The 16,546-nt window shown below is 41.9% G+C and overlaps 1 protein-coding gene across 4 annotated transcripts in view; it reads right to left on the bottom strand.

Annotated features, from left to right (window-relative positions):
• The window catches only part of SEPTIN9 (septin 9), a 266,768-nt gene that overhangs the window by 138,829 nt on the left and 111,393 nt on the right, over positions 1–16,546 (bottom strand). Inside the window, exon 1 of one of the 4 annotated variants that reach the window (XM_066587588.1) lies at positions 15,003–15,271. The exons of the other annotated variants lie outside the window; for them this stretch is intronic. Within the exon in view, the coding sequence (XP_066443685.1) occupies positions 15,003–15,057 (55 nt within the window). The 5' untranslated portion in view covers positions 15,058–15,271. Of the gene's footprint in view, positions 1–15,002; positions 15,272–16,546 lie in introns of those variants that run through there. 4 annotated transcript variants of the gene reach the window in all.

Raw genomic sequence — 16,546 nt, 5'->3', positions numbered from 1 at the left:
TCACATAACATACCTATTTCCATTAATGTCTCCAAATATAAATGCATGTTGGAGACATTAAAGGTAAGCCTGACTAATCTGACCAAAGCTACAAGTCTTAGATATATAGTTAAAGGGGTTGTCCCGCGCCGAAACGGGTTTTTTTTTTTTTCAACCCCCCCCCCCCCCGGTCGGCGCGAGACAACCCCGATGCAGGGAGGTAAAGAAAGCTTACCGGAGCGCTTACCTTAATCCCCGCGCTCCGGTGACTTCAATACTTACCGCTGAAGATGGCCGCCGGGATCCTCTGTCTCCGTGGACCGCAGCTCTTCTGTGCGGTCCATTGCCGATTCCAGCCTCCTGATTGGCTGGAATTGGCACGTGACGGGGCGGAGCTACACGGAGCCTGCATTCTGCACGAGCGGCTCCATAGAAGACTGCAGAAGACCCGGACTGCGCAAGCGCGGCTAATTTGGCCATCGGAGGGCGAAAATTAGTCGGCTCCATGGGAACGAGGACGCTAGCAACGGAGCAGGTAAGTAAAAAACTTTTTATAACTTCTGTATGGCTCATAATTAATGCACAATGTATATTACAAAGTGCATTATTATGGCCATACAGAAGTGTATAGACCCACTTGCTGCCGCGGGACAACCCCTTTAATTACCTTGTTTCCCTGAAAGTAAGACATACCCTGAAAATAAGACATAGCATGATTTTCCAGAATTTTTGAGGATGCAAAATGATTTTTCAGGCTTTTTGAGGATGCTTGAAATATAAGCCCTACTCCAAAATTAAGCCCTGCTAACAGTTAATTAAAAAGTCAATTTAAATAGTGTCCAGGCAGCTATTATATGTAAAAAAGTTAAACCTTTTTGAACAAAAATTTATATAAGGCACTGTCTTATATTCGGGGAAACACGGTATTAGTATGTAGACCACTGTACAACAGTTCAGTAGTATTCTGCTCACCAGGCCAAAAGAAATCAGCTGCAATGCACTAACTGCAAGCTAGGTGTTATCCGAGATGTGTCTTGGCCATATACAGTATGTATCCATTTATGGTCCAACAAGAAAGAAATAATCTGATTTCTTTGCAGGTATTGTATTTTACTTGCAAGATTTTTTATCACTCAGTTTGTATCACTTGTAATTAGTAATGAGCGATTTGTGGAATAATTAGTTTGTGTCAGTATTGGGCTAATTGAAAAAAAATTATTGAGGTTGTTTAGATTCCAACTCCTATTAAAGTCCATGGCGGTAAAAATTGGGTTAACTGATTTGACCTCTAGAGGGTCCCCAATGCAGCCAAAGACCTCCAAATGCATGTGAATAGAGCCACACATCTGGGGAACACTGTGCTCTTCCCAAAAATTGGTCAAAATAGTGTAGAGTGGTGTAGGGGGTCAATTGTAGCACATGGGTGTCACTGAAAACAAAAGAAGGCCCATATAGGGTCTCCCAGATCAAAAATTGCGCCAAGGAAGACAGCAGGTGTAATGGGTATTAGTGTATCTTGACGCCACCAGGAAGTCCTGGTGGAATCAAGATTGACAGGATGGTGATGCTCCCTGTACCTAATTGATGAGCTGCACCCTTGCCTGCAGGTCCTGGCAGTCAAATAACGTGAAGCTCTAGGTGGAACAGCTTTGCTAGCAAGTGGGCCTGCAGCTGTTTACATTAATGTACCCAGCAGCAGGTGTGCATTGGGCTACCTGAGAGCTAGTTCCCCACCGCCAGTTCCAAACCCAGCACACCCCACTCTGTGTTCAAGAGCTGAGCAGAGTCCGGGAGCATTGCGCTAAGTGAAAGCCCGTTCTCCGCCGTCGGCTTAGAAGACACTGTGTAGAACAGCAGAGCGAGATCGGCATGACAGACGACACAGTGGGGGGGGGATTCTCTGACGGCATGCAGGCACAGTAGGAGCTCAGCAGGGACACGGCAGCGCTGCGCTGCACTGCCTCTGATCGCTCCTGGCGACAGTGCATCAGGACAGCATGGAACCTACAGGGACGGCGGACCACAAGGACGATAGTTCGGGGGCAACAGCTGCGGACATGGGGTAGAGCCGGTAAACACAACTGCTCCCTCCAATAGAACCCTGTTAAAGTTTTCTGCTGGTTTACAAGCATTCACACCAGCAGCAATATATCCTCTATAGAATATCTGTCCCTAACAACAGACCATGTTTTTTTTATAGGCATATAAACATGCTGCAGCTAATAGGTTCTCTGCTGGTATACAGGTTTTCACATCCAGCAGCCATATATCTTCTGTAGCACATGTGTCCCCATTAACAACAGGCCACATTTCGTTGAGGCATATAAATGTGATGCAGCTTCTCTGTCCTGTGCTCAACAGTAAAATGGGTGCTGCTTACACTGTGCCTGTGTTATATATGGCTAAGTCATGTGATGCAGGAGCACATGTTGCATATGGGCAGCAATTTTATTGGAGGAAACATTTGATAAGACCAGCAAGGCTCCTTGGCTGCTGACTAGCTGTATACTATAATTTTTGTCAAAAATTGGTTCCGGCTAACCCAGTTTAATTTTACGAAAATCAGGACAATTTTATTGGCAGGCCAATCAAGATGAGCAACACTAGCTATAATAAGTTTTGCTTGGCATGTTGAGTTTGCAGTCTGATATATTTATATATCTAAATCTAAATAAATGTATTGATCTAAATCTCTGCTTATTCTGGGTTTAGGAATCCAGAGGGCGGTTTCAGTCAAGGACTGACATCCTTCCCTGTATAAGTGTACATACAGTGATATCTACCAATCACCAAGTAGGACCCACTGGACTTTTAAGTCCATAATAAGCAGGGATTCAAAAAATAATATACTGTACATATTAACCCTTTGCAATCCAATTTTGGATTAAGGGTTTCCTGGGGGGCTTTCTCTTTCTGCCATTATACAATGGCGCCATCTGCTGGCTAGAGCCAGTACTGTGGTATGGGACATGCTGGAGAGGCCCCCAACAACAGAGCGGCCAGTAATATACAGTAAGAATTAGAGATGAGCGAGCGTACTCGGAAAAGCACTACTCGCTCGAGTAATGTGCTTTATCCGAGTATCGCTGTGCTCGGGTCTGAAGATTCGGGTGCCGCTGCGGCTGACAGGTGAGTCGCAGTGGGGAGCAGGGGAGAGCGGGCGGGAGAGAGGGAGAGAAAGATCTTACCTCCGTTCCTCCCCGCTCTCCCCTGCAGCTCCCCGCTCCGTGCCGGCACCTGAATCTTCAGACCCGAGCACAGCAATACTCGGATAAAGCAAATTACTCGAGCAAGTAGTGCTTTTCCGAGTACGCTCGCTCATCTCTAGTAAGAATACCTTGCCGGACGTCTTCCAACATCAGAGCTGTACAGCCTTCATATAGAATGTCTTCAGCCGTCAGACAGTGGATTGGAAAGGGTTAATCTGCTCTGCCTTTCCTGCCCAATAACATTCTGTCAGAAGATCATACAGTATGTTCAAGGTGACAGGTTACCTTTGCTGAATATAAGGGAATTATCTAACTATGTTATTTTCAGTATTTTGGACAGATGGGGTGGATTAGTATAACATCATTTGGCTTATCAATACCACCCTGGCAATAAGTATTTGTTAGCAACGAAGTTTCATGCATAGGCATGAAAGCAAAATGTATCTAAAAAGCGGTGAACAGTCTTATAAATTGTTCCCAACTGCACTTAATGTTTATGGTTACAAATGTTTCAAACAGATCCTGCAGGATGGAAAAAACAATGAAAGAGAACTCCTACTGTCACTTCCTGCACTGCTGGTGGAAGCCCCATCTTGTATCAGAGGGTGATGAGGTTAGAATGATGATGGACACATAAAAGTGAGGGCACGGGGATGGCGTAGGATTGGTCTGACACAATGTGACCTCCCTTTCAAAGTAAAATTCTTCTTGGTTTACAAATGGGACAAAAAAAAATTACGTCGTACTTCCCTATTTTCTGCCAGGCCATAAATTCTAATGAAAATTCCATATTCTAGGGACATAGGACCTTGCTGACAACACCTTGTAAAATGTACTGAATTAACTAAGTATTAAAGTATATGTTCATCGTTGGCTGTCCTCTATTTTATAGTATAGCACTACAATTGCAATACCATATACCTTTATTGGAACTACTCCCTTTACAAGAGGTAAAGATCCAATAATAGGCCAGCAACCAGGAACTCAAATTCCCTATGCTTTCCCTTCAAATCTGACAATGTTTCCTACTTCCAAGTAATAGCTGATCCAAACCAGGGCAAAAAAAAGCCTTGGAGGTATAGACCAGTGTGCTAGTGAAAAAAAAGTCTGACGTCATCCCATCAAAGGATATGAGTAGATGCTATATAGATAAAATGTATACAAAGGACAGATAAAGAAGTTAGATAAAGTTGTGATTTTGACATTTCTATGAATATTAAAGCAAAAATTAAGGGAAGATTCCAAGTTTCTTTTTTTAGAAGAGGGTTGAAAAGAAAGAAGGAATCTGATTGGCTTCTGTAGTCATACCGATCTTTGAGTCACTGATCAGAACAAGTGTTGCTCGTCAAGATCAAAAATTGCCAACATTTTGGCTCTCTGCTTCGAGCAGAAAGGACAGGTGTGTTGAAGTTCTAGGTTTGAATCTGACCTTGATAAAGATTTGAACCTAAGACCCCACCACGGCAAGGCAGCAGTGCTGACCACTGGGCCACCACGTCCACTGTTGACCAAGACACATTTTGGAGGCCAGATTAGCGAACCCAAATTTTACTCCTATTGATTTTAATGTAAGGCAGAATCAAGAGTCCCGATTCCCAATATTTTTTTAAAATCAGGTCAGTCACTCCTGACCCGATTAATCAATAATCAGAGCTAGGATTGTGCTGACTTTCAGATGGATCAGATATTTAGCACACTATCTCTAACTTATGGCTCCACAGTTGTTGCAAAATGAAAACTTGCAGCATGCCCTGGAGGCCTGGAAGTTGTAGTTTTGCAACAGCTGGAAAGCCGCAGGTTGGAGATCATTGTGTTAGAGGGTTATTGTTGGATGGGTCAGAAAAGGAATTCCAGGATCTGTGGCTTTCATACTGTCCAGCAAACGTACCTGGTGGAGTAAAATGCCCTATGCCCCAGGCTGGGTCCTGAACAGCTTGGCCTAACTAGCATTGTAAAATGCAGAAGACATTCCAGACACTATAGCACTGTGTTACTATGTGCAGGATCCCGGAGGTCATGTTAGCATGAGGGGACATGCTATATTTCATCTTATGAAAGTGCAGAACACTGCTACAAATAATACAACGTCATACAGAAATGTTTAACTAAATCCTGTAAATTATTTATTACAAGTGTGTCACAAGTTTCACAATGCTATGCACAAGGAAGTATTAAATCAGAGGAGGTATAATCATGGTAGAGCATCCTGGCAGTGATGGCCCACGAAGAATTAAACACTTTGGGTAAATCTAAATTGGCAATGCTTACAGAGCATTGCTATGGAAAGCGCAGCCCCGCTGTCCACGAGCGGAGAGTCATAGTGATTTGCCGCGATTCTCCGCGCTGAACCTGTCACCTCGGAGAGCTGACAGTGCCCCCCGCCCCCCCCCCCCCCCCAACTCCCCTGCGGCGGAATATTGCTAGCGATATTCCATAACAGCCGTGGACAGGGGGCCTAAAGTTGACTGTAATGGTGGAAAAGGAGTTCTGTGGTTTGAAAATCCTTATTAGAAAAGTCTGTTAAAAGGATATTTCGGTTAGTATATAAAATTCCAATTTTACACCTATCCACTGGAATACAGCGCTCGGTTATTTCCAGCAGTCCCAGTGACACTGAATGGAGTAGCAGTGCGCTTGCTCGACTTGCCCTCCATTCATTGGCATGGGGAAAAAAATATACAATGTACTGCAACACTGAAGTTTGGCAGAATATTGTACATGCCATCAGACAATAGTTCATGTCCCCTATGTTGACTTAAAAAAAAGTGATATTAATATTTGTAAAGTGATTCATAAGTAAATTAAAAAAATAAAAGTTTAAAAAAAGCACAATTTTCCAAATCATTGCATAGAAAAGCAACAACTAAAAATTGGTATTGCCGTGTCCTACAAGGTGAACATAGTCAGAATACCGGAATTACATTTTTGGGTCTCCCTATCTCCAAAAAAAAAAAAGAAACAAAAATTGATTGAAAAATTGTATGTAATATAACCTAAAATGGTACTACTGGAAACTACAGCACAACTCGTAAAAAACAAGCTCTCACACTGGCCCATCAACAGGACAATAAAAAAGTTATGGGGGCCAAAAGATAACAACAGAATGCAATTTAAAAAAAATATAGTAGTACAGTATAAAAACCTATATAAATTTGGAATTGCTGTATTTGTACTGACTCATAGCATACAGCTAATCTGTCATTTTTATAGTGCCATGATCTCCATAAGAAAAAAAACTCTCAAAATGGCGCAAAATGGTGCAAAATGGCAAAATTGTGTTTTATTTCCATTTCACTTCACCTGGAAATTTTGCGGTTTTCCAATACATTATATCGTATGCTTAATGCTACCATTGAAAAATGCAAACCATCCCGTAAGGAACAAGTACTCATGTGGCTGTGTTGCTGGAAAAATAAAAAGGTTACGATTTTTTAAAAAGTGGGGATGAAAAAATGTAATGAAAAAATGAAGCAGCTCTGTGCTGCGAAAGTGTTAACATTATTTGACTCAAAAACGTCCCAGAAACGCGGTATACTACCCTATTCTATACATGATAAGAGAAACAGAATCCTGATAGACTCATGAGATCCATCAGGATCTATTAGGATCTTGTAACATCTGGTCTGGTCCCCAAAACACTCCATGCAGACCAGTTGTAATAGTTGTCCAAAAACAAAAAAAGATATACATCCAATTAGCACACGGAGAGCAAAACTGATAATAACAAAACGTAACTACTGGGGAAGGAAAAAATCTCACACTATCTAATACAGGGAAAACCCTGCCTAAATGCAGGGCAATCGCCCTGACAAGGACAGCCCCACCTTAGGAACCTGGGGGGCTACCCACTTTTTATGATGAAAAAAGGGAGTGACAAGCTTCAGATCTTAATTACAATAATAGCATGGGTAATGAAGCAGATGAAGCACCAAAAATAATAGTACGGACAACAATAACTTATCTGACTGTGAGATAGTACCGGGTAAATGGGGACAGGAGCACAACTCAAGATACAGAGGAATAACCTTCTGAGATTAGGGGCAGTAATATATTTACTATGATCGTGGCTGATTGGCCGCCTAAGGACAACACCTTCCTGTCGACCAATTGGCCATATTTTGCCAAGTGCTGTGACATGGTCAGCGCCTGGTGCTGAAAGACAGGGCACATGTGCCAGGATTCCTGTCACATGGGTTGGACTGGTGTCATGATGTCAGCCCAAGCCTGCCTCTTTGTAGCAGACATCACACCGTGATATTGCCGCAGCCAACATGCCAAGGCAGATCTGTTGTAAATCCATCAAATGGATTGTAAAAACAAAAATGAGGACAGTGTGATCAGACTCTTAGAGCATTAGTGACTATTTTAACACAGTTAGGTTATATAAAAGCATCACTCCTGCATTTGAGATAGAGCCCTACAAAATTGTAGTTACACCCATTGTTGGACTAAGATCATGTGAATTCTGCTCCAGTGAAAGTATATTCACAGTGGTTTTCTAGCTTTTAATTAATACTGTTACCACATGTATGGCACTACACCAAAGGCCTTTGGATAACCTGAACAGAGCCGAGTAAAGCTATAAGTATCTCATCCTACTCACTTTTACAAAGCCAATTAATTAGCTCTGATAAATGCATTGTGGGTGCAATAAATCTGATGTATGAAACAAGACTTAGTTACTTCTTTCATGATGACAATGAAAGTGAGATCAGTCTAGATAACATGAGGCGTTAAGTGAACATCACACATTGAGGCAATAAATCATAAAACAATATATGTATAACACATAAGATGGCATGCACCCCACTGGATATATAACACCAGATTTCCCCGAAGTCACTGGTTACAACAGACCAAAATAGATCAATTCCGAAAGTTGAGGCAAAAATGTGATATCGGGCCTGTAAAAGATAACAGTGGGAATATAATTATAGAGGACAAAGGGCGGACTGACATGTTCAACTACTGTGTTCACCAGCCAGCAATGTTCTCCACGCAATATTACCAACTTAAAAGGACACTAACTTTTCAGACAACTTCTGCTCATCTACTAGCTTGTGTTAGTCTCATCACTTCTGCAATATAAGTGCATTAAAAATGTTGTTGCTTTACCACTAAACGCACAGAAGTAAGAAAATGGGAAAAGTATGGCGCCACCAAATGGACTAAAAAGTCATGCGAAAAGCACTCACCCAGAGTGCGTCGGGAAAATGGACATCCCCGACACCCGAGGGCCACATCTGTCCATCTACAAGTAAACAGTGGTCCTGTTTCCCAATCTACCGCATCCAAGAATGGAGAGTGTTGGTCCCAGAAAGACCACAGTCTTCCATGAACCCGGTAGATACAATCAAAGACATAAACCAGAAGATGTGTTGGGACAGCGCTTCTGGGGATAATATACACAGCATATATAAGCAGAACCAGTAGTGGATTGAATTGACTTCACTGTTGTACGAGGCTTGAGAAAGGGAAAATGCGGCATGAACTCCTGAAATCCGTTGCCATTTGATAGAATGACCCGTACTGCATATAGATGATTTAAAATAACTGAAGTATTCCTAATGGCACTTTTGCTAGGCACATCAGTGTGATCTATACAGAAGACCACTCCAAGTGAGGGGTGTGGGGTTTTAAATACAACCCCCCTCAGTGAAGCAAGTTTATTCCACTATTGGTTCTGCTTATATACACTGTATGTAGTATTCCCTAAAGCACTGTTACAACACTTTTCTTCTGGTTTGTGTCTTTGGTTACTTCACACTGTAAAATCTCATTTGAAGCAGCTATCACTATGGGTCTGCCTTCCAGCTTCTCTGCAATCCACTCTTTGTTGTTAGGTACAGAGCTTCTGTAGTAACAAAAATACAGGAAAGTTTCCTTATTAATGAGGGGAGGCGCTATCTTCACAGGGGCACCTGTGCACTCAGATGTTAAAGACTGACAGATCTGCAGACACTGTGATAACGATCTCCACAATGTCTGCCTTTCCTGTAGGTGTGTGTGTACACACACTATATTGGGTTTACCAACCATTTGGCCAGAGTTCTTAAATTTTCCTGAGAGAGCAGAGGGTTGGGCATTCAAATACTGTCCTAGGACATCAGAGCAAGGAAGTTCAGGACAGTGAACTACTGGCAAAATGCTAGGCTTGTTCCCCCCCCCCCCTGCATGAAAGTGGATTGTAAACAGCAGGGCAACAGACAAATAGGGAAGAACACCTGGAAATCAAAGCTTACAGACATGGAACAGGATGCAAATAGCAGCAGATGTGGAGAAACTGTTATATTTTAGAAAGCTTGTTTAAAACTCAGGTATGTTTTATTTTTCTGCGATTTGGCAAAAAACTTGCCTATTATTTCCTTTGGGTGAGTTAAAATTCCCATCACATTTGCATGTACATGTGAATTTCATGCAAGTGTGATTTTTACATTTTCCTATTGAAAAAATGTGATTTTCATGCCCTATGAAAATCGTGCATGAAAACTGCATGTTTAGCGATGCGATTTTCTCGCAAATTGTATTGGACTCACATAGAAAAATCTCAATTTTATGTACGCAATATAGATCTGAGTTTCTGCTTATACAGCCTAATCAAGATGCTTGGCTTCTCCGAAGAGGTAAGTGCGAATCTGGATGAACAGATATAATATATCTAGAATTTGTTCAAGCATTTGATACTATACCATACGACAACCTAGTATGAAAGCTTCAGATGAAGGGAATATGGGACAATGTACACACATAGCCAAAGAATTGATTGAGAGACAGAAAACACAGTTGTTGTAAATGGGACATATTCAAAATGGGCTAAGGCCAGCAACAGGGTACCACAAGGACCTGTTAGGGGTAATTCTTTTTAACATCTCTATTAATGACTTTGTGGATGGGATCGAAAGTAAAGTTTACATTTTTGCTGATAATACAGAACAGTGTAGGATAGTTAAAACTCAACATGACTGTAAAATATTACAGAAAGACCTGGATAAGATGGCAGCATGGCCAGGAACGTGGGAGATGAATTTTAATATTGATAAGTGTAACTTGGCCACAGTAATCATATTACTGCATATACATTAAATGTAATAAAACTGGGGACAACAGAAAAAGGGAAGAACTTGGGGATTCTGGTTATACGTAAACTAGGCAGTAATACTCAATGCCAGGCAGCAGCTGCAAAAGCAAATAAGATTTGGGGTGTATAAAAAAAGAGATAAAAACTTGTGATCCCAGTGTAATATTACCCCTCCTTAAATCTCTTGTAAGACCACATCTCAAGTATGGGATTTAGTTTTGAGCTCCATATTCTAAAAAAGGATATGGGCAACCCGGAGAGAGTTCAAAGGCGGGCAACTAGACTATTAAAGGGGGTTGACAGGTCTCTCTTATAATAAGGAGCTAGAAAAATCGAGCTTGTACAGTTTGCAAAAGAGATACCTTAAATATATGTGTAGGCAGTACAAGGAACCGGCACGTTTTATTCTTCCCAAGGAATTTTCAAAGGAGCAGAAGACATTCGCTATGTGCAGAAGAAAGGCGATTTACATGTCTACAGGATTATTATGAATGATCTTCCTGATTTGAAACACTCATAACTTACATTTAATGACACTCAAATACATAAATTAGATATTAAAGGTACTGGAATTCAAAAAGTTTTGTAGAACAACATCAAAGATGTTTTCCACATCAGAGGTGGTCAGTATGAGCCCCCTTTGTCATTCGACACACATTGAGCCTGTAGTCAAGTTCAAGTCATACAGGTTGTAGCATAACATGATAGAATCATAGAATGGTAGAGTTGGAAGGGACCTCCAGGGTCATCGGGTCCAACCCCCAATGCAGGATTCAGAGAATCATAGACCACTCACCATCTTGGTAACTCTTGACTGATGCAATGGCTTCTGTGATGTGTACTTGCTGATCCTGCATAGTGGGTGGTAAGGGTGGCATGTAGAGTCTTTATTTAACACTCACCCAGAAAAGAAATCCCAAGGCTTAAGGTCCTGGGAATATGGGGGCCAAGAAAGAAGTTCACTACGGTCAAGACCTGCACGGCCAATCCATCTGTTTGGTAGTCGCCTATTGAGATCAATTCTATTCATTGAGAAAATGTTGGGAGCTCTATCCAGTCTGAAGATGAAACCTGGGATTTCCATGTCTAGGTATGAAATCCCCATGATTGTTTCATAATGTAAAAGGAGCAGGCCATACACTTTCCTTATAGTGCAAAACACATTCACCTCGGGGGAGTTGCATATATGCACCATGTAGACGGGTGGGTTTTCCCTCCCCCAGATTATGACATTATGTTTGTCAACTGTGTCCGAAATGTGGAAGGTGGCTTCATCAGTAAACATTAAAGATTCCACAAAACCATCACTTTCCATTATAATTTGTATCCTCTCGCAGAAAGAACATCACGTCTTTGTCATCCGGCTTCAGGGTCGGTAACACTTGCAGTTAGAAGGGATAGCATCACAAACGTTTGCGCAGAATCTTCCACACAGTCGACTACGGGATGTCCAATTGCTCAGCTCGCTCTGATGGTGGATTTCTGAGGACTTTGTGTGATACTTGCACGGACACGATACACTGTTTCCACACTTACTGGTGGACACTTGGATGATTTTCACTTACAGGTCCAACCTTTTAACTTAAAACTGGAATACCACTTTTGAATTGTGAGCCAAATTTTGTTCGAAAATGATCTTGCGCAGTAATAAGAGACTGAAAGACATGAAAATCAAGGACAAAAAATGCTTGCGTGTCTTCGTTGGCAGCCATTTTGTCTCTCTAGCGACATGTGATTTTTTTTCTCTGCGTGAGTGTTAAATATGTTAAAATGCTGTGCAACAAAACTTTTTGAATTTCTGTTTCTATTGATATCACATTTATGTATCTGACTGTCATTAAACGTGAGCTATGAGTGTTTCAGTTCAGGAAGATCATTTATAATAACCCTGTAGATAGGAAGAGGTTCTTTACAGTTAGGGCTTCCTCAAACAAGCGCATATGCAAATACGCTCGCCGCTACGGAGCGTAATAGTGCATGAACCTGTCAAAAGTCTTTTTGAAAATTCAAACTTTGAGCTACTGTGTGCGAGCAGAAAAAAAGCTGAGAAATAAGTTCTGTCCTATCTTTTCTTGCACTTAGAAAAACTATGTGCAAGAAAGCTAGGGCAAGGCCTATCTTTTATCGCACATAGTAATATTGCACGGGAATCAGACTAGTGAAAACGAAACCATTGACATCAATGCTTTCGTTTCATCCCCTTTTGCAGCCGTGATTTTCACGCCTGCAAGACGTTCTGAAAACACATGTGTAAGCCCTTAGAATAGTCAAATTATAGAATGCCCTAGCCCAAAGTATAGTAATGGCAGAGATAATGACAGCATTTAAAAACGTACTAGGTGCTTATCTAATTAATTACATTAAGCGCTCAAGCAGACAGCCGGGTCGGATCTCCCTACGAGAATTCTCACAGCGGGATGTGACCTGTGCCCCTGCAGTGACCCACAGCTCACCTCTTGCAGCGTCTCCTCCTCCACCGCTCTGCTATGTGTTGGCTGCCCCCCAGCCGCACATGCGCAGAGCCGCCGTAACAGCGGTGACGTTTCTTTGCGAGCCTCCGCGATTTGTTTACCGCAGAGAGTTTTCACGTGGTCAAATCGGGGCTGTCTGCATAGGATTGCATAAACTAATGCAATACTATGGCAGCGTGCATGGGCGGAAATTCTGTGGGAAATTCTGCTGCGGAATTTCCGCCCATGTGCATTCACCCATAATGTTATAATAAATCTAGAAAATAATGATGTATAATGAATAGAGATGAGCGAGTATACTCGCTAAGGCACATTACTCGAGCGAGTAGTGCCTTAGCCGAGTATCTCCCCGCTCGTCTCTAAAGATTCGGGGGCCGGCGGGGGGGGGGGGGGGGGGGGGGGGGGGAGAGCGGGGAGGAACGGAGGGGAGATCTCTCTCTCTCCCCCCCGCTCTCCGCTGCAACTCATCTGTCACCTGCACCGGCCCCCGAATCTTTAGAGACGAGCGGGGAGATACTCGGCTAAGGCACTACTCGCTCGAGTAATGTGCCTTAGCGAGTATACTCGCTCATCTCTAATAATGAATCAAAACAGATTGATCTAGGTGAACCGGTGTCTTTTGTATTTTCCATAAAGATTTTTTTCCCCAACTCCTAGAAAGGAATTCTTCAGTGTGAAGAACCTCCCCAATATCTCAGTTTCCTATATCCTTATAAGTATGGCATAGGAAGACAGAGTGAAATATTGAGGTCACAGCTGAATTTTAAGGTTTTAAGCTAAGCCGGCTATACATTATTGATTTCGGATGCCGATTGCAATATTTGCCGTGGCCCAGTCTGGGCTTCCATTGATGGGATGCAGATTTATCATTTCACATGAATGACGTTTCAATTACTGAACCTAACAATGAATGAAAAAATCCAGCGTGGCAGATCAACTTTCGACAGATGTTGGCCATCAGCTGGCTTCATTCGTGTCATGGTCAGCAAAAATCAGTTTTTTTCAGATGTTCCAAATCTCTAGTCTATGGCCAGTCTTCTAATTCACATCCCTTTTAACTATTTATACAACCAAGAACTCTAAATTACAATTAAATGAACTAATGAAACAACCAAGAACTTTTCTAAGTTAAGACAGAAATCCACACGAATAGTCCTCTACAAAGCTAAATAGGAACAGCTGTATTTGACAGTAACAGATCCCAATTCTCCACTTCCTACCACCAAAACAACACGTCGTAACAATTCCCTTAATTGAATAACACCATCCATTTGAATCAGTCTAAAATGGAAATGGAGCAGAAACTCAAGTTGCTGCTGCACCTTTCAAGCTTGTCACTTTTTTTGGAAGTGACATGCTCAGCTGCTGACCCCGTCCGACATACAGTAGGAAACATGAGAGGCACAGGCTTTCTTTCAGTTGGGCTGAGATGTGACAAAATACCACTTGACTACTACAAAGGACCAGTAAAATAATAGGATGAAGAAGGCCCCATAGGAAAAAAAAAAACCAGATCACATGAAATCCTAGAGTGCCATCTGGAATCATAACCCAAAGGACACATGGGGACGTAGGGCCATTGCTAGTCATTTCGGGGGTGCTATGATGTTGGTCAGCACAAGTGACTGTAACTCCAAGTTGGAGACTGCCCTCTTGCAAAATCCATTCTGAATACAAGACTAATAGTGAACAAAGACAGATTTGTGAGTCCATCTGTCAGTGATTCACTAATACACAGATGGGAGTTGGACTATTTGCCTCTTTGATACAATGTATACTGTGTTTACAAAATATGTTGCACTTAACTTGTATATGTATCATTTTGTACTCTGCATTCCTCTCTCATCTTGCACTGTGCATATTTCAACCTTCTCATACAGATGTGTTGCAGTAAAATCTCTATTCTCATCCATGTCTCATACTTCCTCCCCCTCTCTGTGACTCACCACTATTTTTCTGCTCTTTCTGAGTAATTTTCAGCCAGCTCTCCTCTACCCCTATCCACCATGTCACTCTGTCTCGCTTATTACCTGTCTCTTCTTCCAGCCACTGTTTCCTGTCCGTACGTCTTGAGATGTGCATCCAGTAACCCATATGCATTCTGCACACCATTTTCTTCTGAGTCTATATATATCTATCCTTCCATCTTATGCGTTACATCACGCATCTTTATTCTCTCCCCCTTCCTTGCAAGCACACGTTACAATTGTAAAATACCATACATTTGGAACACATAAAATATAGAGAAATTTGGTATTTACATACCTTCAAAATCGGATATAATACCTTCCAGGTGCGCATTTACTGTAGGATCCGACATTTTTGGGATCGTCCACAATTCCAGAATCTGCCTGGATCCCAGCAATGATTTGTTTCCCCCCTTCTAAACAACAAATCCCAAATTTGGAAAAAATGGGCTCACATCAGAAGCTGCCGCCAAGAAAGGGGGAAGGAGAAGAGGGAGGGGGGAAGGATTCTCCTGTTATGACTGCGATTCTAAACTTTTTGCCTTTAATGCGTGTGGGGTTTTGTCTCTCACTCTCTCCCTAACTTGAAGCTGAGGATAGAATACAGCCCCTAAAGGCTGATTTGAATCAATGGTGCAAAGGCAGCTCGTAAACTCCACCCATGTCACACACACAGACACACTCACACACACTCACTCTGCTTGCACATCTCACATTCCCTAGGCTTCCCAGCTGCACCGAGGTGGCTTGTGGCAACCGCCTGTAACCCTTTACAAGCCACGATTTCATATTTCATGGTGGATCGCTCAAAACTTTCTGCATTTCTTGCATTTCGGTTATCAAAGAACAAGAATAATACGTTGTCTTCCAAGACATAGTTGCAGATCCCTTTAGACAGTAACAGATGTAGCAGAGCTGAATCTGTCATTTAACTCTTTGGCATCTGTTGTGCATCCTGGTTGAAACGTAGTAAGTTTTTCTGAGTACAGAGAAGGGCTCGTCCATATGCATTATCACATAAATTTCGCGGAAGCAAAACGTATATGAAAAAATGTGTAAAAATGCATGCATTTTTCACACACGTTCTTATATTGTATGCGTGATATACGTTTTACTATGCTTTCATTCGTGTATGCATTTTACCGTAATCTTTATTAATTTCAGTAAAGTGTTGGAATTGCAATCAAACGTATGCATTATTTGCCTAGGTTTAACTCACTGCAACCTATGGCTCCATGAAACACAAAGTTTTCATCTGTTTTTGGAGTAAAAACTTGTGTGTTTTATGGAAAACCCCATGACAGTGTAGACGGGCCCTAATGCAACATGATAAAGGACAACTTCAGCTTTCCATATCTATCTATCTCATATCTATCTATCTATCTATCTATCTATCTATCTATCTATCTATCTATCTATCTATCTACCTACCTATCTATCTATCCATCTATCTATCTACCTATCTACCTATCTACCTACCTACCTACCTATCTATCTATCTTAGTAGTATTGTTCATACTTTTAGTTGTTTTGTCACTTTACATGATTTGTTACTTCTCCCTCTGACAACATTTCCACTGCTTCCATTGATGTTTTTCCTAAATTCCATTTCCTTCCCTAATTCTACAAGTTGTACCATTGCCAGTTTCTCTTTCTGCTCCCTCAGCAATGAAAAGCGGGTAGTTCAGTAGTGAAGGGGTTAAGGCGATGGCGTCACCATATCCTGAAGCTGGATTGATAGGCAGCAGGAACTCCGGAAATATCAAGCAAGAGGAAAGGCCAGCTGTCAACAGGAAGCCAGCCACACACAGGGGGGTACTGCTTTGACATATGTTCACTAGG

This window comes from Eleutherodactylus coqui, chromosome 13 (assembly GCF_035609145.1).
Source record: "Eleutherodactylus coqui strain aEleCoq1 chromosome 13, aEleCoq1.hap1, whole genome shotgun sequence".
Lineage (NCBI taxonomy): Eukaryota > Metazoa > Chordata > Amphibia > Anura > Eleutherodactylidae > Eleutherodactylus > Eleutherodactylus coqui.
This window is presented reverse-complemented; position numbering and strand designations above follow the sequence as displayed.